At 41.3% G+C, this 8492-nt stretch overlaps 1 protein-coding gene across 3 annotated transcripts in view; it reads right to left on the bottom strand.

Annotated features, from left to right (window-relative positions):
• Positions 1–3234: 3234 nt before the first annotated feature.
• The window catches only part of LOC6529594, a 40061-nt gene continuing 34803 nt past the window's right edge, over positions 3235–8492 (bottom strand). For all 3 annotated transcript variants that reach the window (XM_039372969.2, XM_002090552.4, XM_039372968.2), the window contains one exon: positions 3235–4813. In XM_039372969.2, the coding sequence (XP_039228903.1) occupies positions 3971–4813 (843 nt within the window). In that variant the 3' untranslated portion in view covers positions 3235–3970. The remainder of the gene's footprint in view (positions 4814–8492) is intronic.

The raw sequence follows: 8492 nt of genomic DNA, 5'->3' as shown, positions 1-8492 counted from the left end.
TAGGAGTGTGAGTTGCTAACAGCGGGGAGTGCATTTCGCTTCGTTTTGCAATTGAGTTCCTTCTTCTTCTTCAACAGGTTGAACTCTTTGATCTGCTACCTCTGCATCCCCGCTCCGTGTCTCCTGGCGACTTTTGATCTTTCGCTGCGAGGAGGAGGTAAAGCTGGAGCAGGAGGAGTTCCGGAGTAGAGGAGATGCGGCCATTAGAACCGCAGTCACTCAGGTGTGGCATAAGCCGCAAGAGAAGCCAGACTGCAAATCGGGAAAAGAAGAAGGAGGTGGATAATTAATATCGTTGAGAATTTGATTTAGCACTCTGCGTTCTTAACAAATTGGCCGTCTGTCAGGAACTAAATTATGTAAATGGAGGAGGTATTTAGATTCACTTTGTTAGCTCTAGTTCAATGGACTCAAATACAAAACATTAGAATAGTTTGTAAGTATACTTAAACCTCCTTCAAATTTTCATAGCACAAAGCCCATTTAGTAAAGCCTGAATTTTTGAATCCAATTCAGACAAATCAAAAGCAAATAAAAACAGTCCAAAATTGTTGGGAAATATGGATTAAAATTGTATGCAATTCAAATTAAATTGGCACTTTATACGTATTTTCATCAGCTCCAATAGTGGTTGGGATTTTGGGTTTGCTACCCTCAGGAAAGTGGCATTTGAAATGCGTTGCCAAGCAAAAACTAGGACACAAACTATGGAAATGCGGACAAGTTTAAGTCCACAAAGCCAAACATGATGCGTGTGGTGCAGGGTCCAAAATAAATATACGTGTGCTCGGCACAAAAGCTGCATGGGTGGAATAAAAGGCGGACTGGGAAGGTCACAAGTGCCTTTGGTGTCACTCCAAATTGTTTACAAATACAGAACACGCGTTGAAAAGCTGCCATAAAGAATGAGGAGGAAAGTGCAGGAATGGATCTGAAACCTCTGGCGACGCCTTACCTTGAAGTAGAACCTCTACTTTTCTTTTGGGGTGTAATGGTATTTTTTCTAGCACAAAAGAGTCAGTAGCAGCATCATCATCATCATTTTCGTCATCGTATGGTGGGTGCCTGACTGGCATCTGAGATGATTTTAATGCTGTCGATTGTGGGCTTACATTGACATTTTGGCCAACTTGCCATCACCCTCGGTTTGGTTTGTCGAGATTTGTTAAAGCCACAAGCTTCCTCTTATTGTTTGTGGCAACAATTAAGCCGCACTTTTGCACTAGTCAACTAAAATAATCAAAATGTTTGCGGCTCACCCATGCACCCACAGCCAAATAGAAATAGAAACTGGTACAGTCTAAAAAATGTTAGGTACCTAGAAAATTCGACATTTGGATTGAAGATGTATACTTTTAAAATGGGCTCAAAATTACAAAATTCAATGTTTTACTTTTGAAAGAAACTATGTTACTCTAATTTCCTAGGCTGTAATCGTCATTACTAACCACAGTCTTTTGAAAACCCGCTTTAGTTTAATTGAACTGAAGAATTTTTTTCCCTGTGCATATTTTGTGTGGGGCAATCTCCATTTCGAAACTGAACGCAAATGCAATTTTTGAATTTTTCCACAGAGTTGTGAGTTGAGTTAGGAATGGCTTTGTCCATGAATCTGCATGTTTTGGCAGGGATCAGTTCTCTGCACTGGGGAATGGCAGCTGCGGAATCATGGGGATTGCTTTTGCCATTAGTCTGGTTGCTCCGCTTGCGGACAATGCCAATACAAGTCTTTGGCCGTATCAAAAATTCAACCAGTGAATTGGCCATTACACACACATCGACCAATGCGAAGTTGAATGCTAAACCGAATTTTCGCCGGCTTAGCATGTTTTTGATTAAATCGCTTTGGTTTGTATTTTGAATGGAAATCGGAGGAGTATGACGGGTTCCGAGGGATAAACACGGATTGGATAAACACAGAGTGCCAATAATACTCATGAATGACAAGCGAAATCGATTAAATTTGAGAGCCTCAAGATAGCCAAGCACTTTTACTTCACTTCTCCTGTTTATATTAATCCAAATGAATTAGAGCCAGACTTGCGCGTTGCCAATTATTAAAACCCAGTTGGCCAAATAGTAAGTGCCTTAGCAGTTTGTCTTATCTGAATTGTATGATATATAAAGTACAGTCTGAGCACCGACCCATAATATAACTTGATCTAGAGACCGCGCCGCCACTCCATGTACTTTAACTCGTGTTTAACCCATTTCCCCGCATTGTTTCAATTCCCCTGCATTGTTCGCACTTAATCAAGGTCGGCACTTAATTAGACTTTCTGCTGTGGGAATCAAGTGTCGCCTGGCAGCGAAACAATTGCGCTTCCATTGCATCAGCGGGATGGATGCCCATCCATTTGGAGTCCGCCTGGGAGTCGGGCTGTTGGCCAAGTCGGCATAACTGCACACATTATTCAACAGCGTGGCAAGCAAAAATTGTAGCTATTTTAATTGTCCGACATGAAATATTAAATGCTCACCACAATCGCATTAACAATGGCGATGCACACATAAAACAATAAAACGAAAAGCGGCCATAAAATGCAAGAGACTGTCCACCACTCTTGGCTGCCACTCGATGTGTCTTAATTAGCATAAATATGCAGCGCGCTTGTGCAATTGGCCAAAAGGGGAGTTGAGTGCTGCTGGATGCTGGAGTGTCACCCGAGTGCACCGCAACATCATTTATGGCCGTGGCTACCATCGGTCAATCAGAAACAGAATCAGCTCCCGTTTCGGTGCAGCATCCATATGCCTATATCTTCATATGCACGGGTGTACTAGTATGTGTTCCGTGGCCGCATTATTATGCGGGCTCACTTCTCCACTCGTAACGGCTTTAATTGTTATTGTAATTGGCGATGCATTCAATGGTAAGTAATTGAGTCATGGGGGTAAATGATGGAAGTTTGATATGCTAGATTATGTCATTGAATTTGGAGAGCTTGTCAAAGAGCTGGGATTAGTTCGAATTGATGGAAGTTGATCTCATTTGATTGCACTTTCATAAGCCTCTGCAAACAATTAATATAAAAATTGGAAGTACCACACCAGAAACCTACGGCTAACACATTTGCCTTTTAATTATTTTCATCAATAACTTTGGTTTTTATACACCCAATTTAGCTCTGTCAATAATCTGATTATTTAAATAATGCATTTTAAAATGAAACCTGATTAAGTGATTTAGATTACCTCTAAAACAAGCCAATACAGAATAATTTTCACATATAATTGGCTCTTTTTGTCAGTTTTATTTGATTCTCGCGATTGTTTTGCACAGGCAAAATATGAAGTTCAGAGATATACAGACAAGTGGCTATGATGTAGTGCTTAGAGCTACATATAATATATAGATAGGTGTAATATAGCATATATATTAATGTGTGTAATATGATACATAGATTTCAAAAAACGGTTTTTGTATCTTTGTCTGGGCTTAGTCAATAATCCGATAGGAAAGCAAGCTTTTCAGGCATCAAAATCATTCGCAGTGCCTGCGAGTGTGGACATACAGATTACTCGATAGATATCAGGACTATATGGTACGAATATAATTATGCATAAGGGTATATGTGTCTATGCGTGATATTAGAAAAGGTTTTACAAAAACTTGCTTATCGACGAACGTTAATCGTTTAATATGCTCAAATAACTTGCAAAAGTTCTCGCTCCATTTGCTATGTTCATCGTTTAAAAATGTTTTTTATCAAATTGTATTATCAGTATCCTCTCCTAAAGTAAAGACGCCTAAATCGTATCACAGATAAATGTGTTGGCCGAGTTTCGTACTCGGATCACACATTGGCATAACTTAGGCCTATAACAAATGGATCTATAACTAGCCATACGAACTAGGGGGGTTTTGCTGGATTTTTTTCGTGGTTGTTGGGTTGCTGGGTACTTCGAGGCAGATTCAGTTCTGCCACCATAGGGCGCTCCTGTTCCAGATCCACGCGCCCGACCCTACTCAACGATGCTGCTGGGGATTGGGGGGTCCGAAGGCCTGCATGCTGTAGTACCGCTCACTGTCCTCCTTCACCACACTGGTCACGTGGTGGAACTGGCACGGATGCGAAATCTGTGACTTTGGTGGCAAGGGAGCCGGCTTGGCGCGCTTCTGTTTCTTCGGCTTCCGGGTTCCGGCCACGGTTAGAGCCTCATTATCCGGATTGCTGACCAACCGCTCCACGTGCTGCCACAACTCGCGGGCCGCATCCGTGGAATCGAAACTGAAGCCAATCATCTGCTGATGATTGCTGGACCGGCACATGGTGTGGAAGGAGGGACCCGCGATTCGGTAGTTCGACAAGTTATCAATCCTATCCGACCACAGGGCGAAGCAGGAGCCCCTCTCCGCCAGAACCAGAGTGACTCTGGGTATAGCTCTGGCCTTGGAGTTTCCCTTGTCGTGAAGTATCACCGGTATTCCAGTGAACACCAAACGCCAGTCGCCATCGTTTCCGGTTCCCTCGTAGAGATTGGCCAAAGCGCCGCTCACGAATATCTCGGTGCCCAATCCGCCGAAGAAACTCTCCACCTGCCCACGCTCGTAGTCCGATAGATTTGTGTTGCTAGTGGTGTCCGTGCTAATGGTATCCGCATCGATATCCGAGGCATTGTACAGCGATGTGGTTCCATGGGCGCTGCTTCTCTGTGCCGACGAATGCGAGTGGGCCGACCAGTCCGGATGGAGGATCAGCTCTTCCCGGGGCTCCAGGGAGGAGCCCGTGCCCTCGCTGGACTCCGATGGTGGCGCCGAATCGCTAACGGAGCCCAATCGGCGGCGTGTCTGCTGCAGTTGATGCGACATCTAGTTGAACAAAGAGAAGAGAAGGGAGAGAGTGCTAAATTAGATTTCTGTGGCAAAAGCTTTTCGGCTGTGGTTTTCGCTTCAAGTGGAGTTAATGCAATTCTCTTTTGCCATTTTCCGCCACCTCGCAAAGTTGGCAATCGACAATAAAAACAGTTGGAACTTATATTTGAAACGCGACTATAAGATACCCGGTTTACGATTGGAAACCCTCTCAATAATTGACACGGAAGTGCAAAGTATTTTAGATGAACAACATAATTGTAATGATCTAATTATAATAATCAATTATCGAATATGAACTGAATATATTTCTCCGTTTGAAGTGGTATTTTCAATCCATTACATGAATATCTGAATAAGGCGCAAATACAATATACCCTCGAAACCAACAAATACCGCGTAAAACAATTCCCAGTCGCAACACGAGTTTCAGTTTCGGATTCTCTGGTTCTCTAATTTGTTATTTACTTTGTTGCCCTGCTGCATTTGCTGCCAAGTAAAAAAAAATGTTATATACATTTTCATTGTGGTCGCTGTGCTGGAAATTAAACACAATCAATTTCCGCTCTAGAAACTCAAATCGTAAACAAGCAATATAATACACAAATTTATGCTCAATGAACAATTTGCCAAATTTCATTTACTTAGCAAGTTCAAATATGGTTAAATACAATTGACAATGTGAGTAATTGTTCATTCAGTTTAATCGGCTGGTGCTAAGTGAATATTTACAAAAAAAGAGTTCAAAAAAGTTTTGTTTAGCACAAAGTCTGTAATTAGCTGAAAAATTCATACAAATTAATGTAACTTCTATATTTTCCGCCAATATTTTACGTTGTAGGCTAATAAAACCAAAATCCAAAACCAATTAGGACTCATACACAGAATGATACATTTGCATGAGCAGGCGAACAAATTTACATTTCAAAGAACTCACGTCCTATGCAAATACCTTTAAAAAAGTTGTAACCGAAAACTACGTGTACTTACAGGCAAACAAATTCAGAGGCAAAGCGCATAACTAATGAATATGGAGCGTTCAAATTTCGTTAGCTTCTCTAACTCAAATACCAGAAAAGCTAGTCGAGGCACGTGGACATTGGCACGTTTTAATTAGCGCCGCAAATTGCAGGTCACGGCGTAATTAAATTATTTAAATTGCTAATTTTCCCAAAACAGAGCGGATGGAAGCGGGAAATATACGGCAAGTGCTAAAAACGAAAGTGATAAACACTCGAACGCGTTTTAAAGTTGTCAATGCCTCGACGGCAGCTCCAATAAATAATAATCAACAAATTCACGGGAAGAACTAAGAAAGCTTCTTACACTTCAACAGGGAGGATGGGAGAATTTGTCCAGGACACGCAGGAAGTTCCCGTGGAAATGTATCGCGCATCCGCTGAAGCTCTTTGGCACACTTTTGGCCAACTTCTGGCAGGGCCAAAAACTTTTCACAGGCAACTTTGTTTGTTTGGGGTCTGTCGCCGTTCAAAGAAGCATTTCGGCGGGAGGCCGGCAGAAGGAGGAGTGGCACTGCAACATTAACACGGTTATCTATAATTTACACGCACAGGGGAAAGCGGAGCCTCCTAACTGCGGTGATTTCTGGCTGCCTGATGCACATTTATTGTTCTATTACTTTGTGGCCGGCGGATGTCCCATGCCCGTTTTCCCAAAAGGCAAACGACTTTCCTCCCTTGAGTGTTTTTTTACGTGTCCTGGCCTGCCAGTCAAAAAAAGTTTCCGGCTACAGTCAGAGGCGTAATATTAGCAACAGGAGATATATATAATAACATTCCTTTTTATGGTTGATTATGACTATGATTCAAGTGTTTCGTTTTTTTACAACTTAAAAAAAATCATCAAGTTCTCGAATTATAATTAAATATATATATTGAAAAATTTCTTGCTAGAATACAAATTAATGTCTTACAAATTATAGTACTCTATTATAAGAGCTGTATACTTTGCATCAAATTCATATATCTAACCATCAGCTTAGAGATTTTTGTCAGTTGCTGTTCGCAAACTTTTATATATATCTCCAGCATAAGATTAATTGCCCCACATCCCCAGCTCCCCGAACTTGGCAAATATATTTAGTGCCGAGATTTATGTGGCTTCATTACGACCACCCATCAACGTCCCTAGGAAACAACCCCACAAGATATCTTGCACCCCCAGAGAGAAGAGGGACGTTCGGTCTATGTATATCGAACATTTTGGTCAAACAATTAAAAATATTGTCCCTTTTTCGCCATATCTTTTCTCGGCCCTGTTGGGGCCACTTTTTATTGTTGTCAAGGCAGCCGACTGCCAAATGAATATTTAATGTTACCCCAACTGTCGCCACCGGTCCTCGAATGGCCTTCGGAATATCGAACGCCAAGCGGCAAGTTCAATGTCAAGTTTGTATCGTACCACGCGGCGTATGCGTAATTTGTGTTCTACCCGTTTGCCATGATTTCGGATTTATTAATGGCCTGTTATGTACTTTAAGCTAATAATAGGCAAAAGCCAACCAGGGAATTGGGAGATAAAAAAAGAAAGCAAGCAAAAGGCTTGCTGTTATTTATGGCAATAATCGTAATACTATATGTACCTATAAAAATGTGAGCAATTCATTGGGGGGTTCATGAAAAATATGTAAGACAGTTTTTTGATATGAATTTTAATGTGGGATAAATAGTACAGCATCGGCTGGCATAAATAAATGAAAATGCTTACTTATGTGTTCATTTAATGTGTCAGCTTAAATAAAATAAACAAATATATAAAAATGTTTTAAAATCAAAAAAAATACTCGGTTAAAATGACAAAATCTTTTGCAGGTCAAGCGAGGGCATCTAACCAAAGCCCCGGGGGATTTTTGGTGAAAACATGTTTGAAGAACTGTCACAAAATTTCATATTTCACTTTATTTGTGTCAGTTGACAAATGTTTGAAATTGACAGGCGTAAGAAATAAACGAAATAAATCAAAGGTGGGTGGGGCTGAAAAGTAATTTCAGATGTCAATAGACGCCTACACAGGAAAAATTGAAAGCAGAAAATTTATATGAAATACTAAGAAGCTACCTAAAATGTTATTAAACACCAGAAACGCCTTTTTCACGAGACATGCGATCTGAAACTTCGGATTAGAGAGAACAAGTAGGGAACCAGAAGAAATCGACATGCTTTTCCTCTGTGTGGTGGAGACGGATGGAAAATCCCACACAACCAAGGCTTTTCATCGTGGGACAGGTCAGTGAAAATGTTGGACATGTCAGCAGAGTCAGAGAGAAATCAAACAAATTGCCGTGCATGTACTACAATTGAAACCGTTAGCCGGGAGGTGGGCGTGGCCGCCTAACAATGCCCAGTTCAAAAAATGGAACAACAAAGAAATGAGCAACAGATACAAGTTGGTTGGATGGTTGGCTTTGAGGCCTTTATGTTAATTTCTGATTTGTTTCCAGTTTGTTTTCCCCCGACCTGCGCTTTATGGAAACTCACTCAAGTGCATCCGCGCAGGAGTGGCAGCGCGTAAGAGCAAACGTGCTGTGATTTAATTTTTTCTGTGACGGTCGGCGGCAAACAAAATAATTTAACATGCACATATGCACATATAGCGGCTATGCAGGAAAATGCGGGGAAAAATTCAATTAAAATGCACAAAGCCTCTCGTCTCGTCT

Source organism: Drosophila yakuba, chromosome 2R (genome assembly GCF_016746365.2).
Source record: "Drosophila yakuba strain Tai18E2 chromosome 2R, Prin_Dyak_Tai18E2_2.1, whole genome shotgun sequence".
Taxonomy (NCBI): Eukaryota; Metazoa; Arthropoda; class Insecta; order Diptera; family Drosophilidae; genus Drosophila; species Drosophila yakuba.
This window is presented reverse-complemented; position numbering and strand designations above follow the sequence as displayed.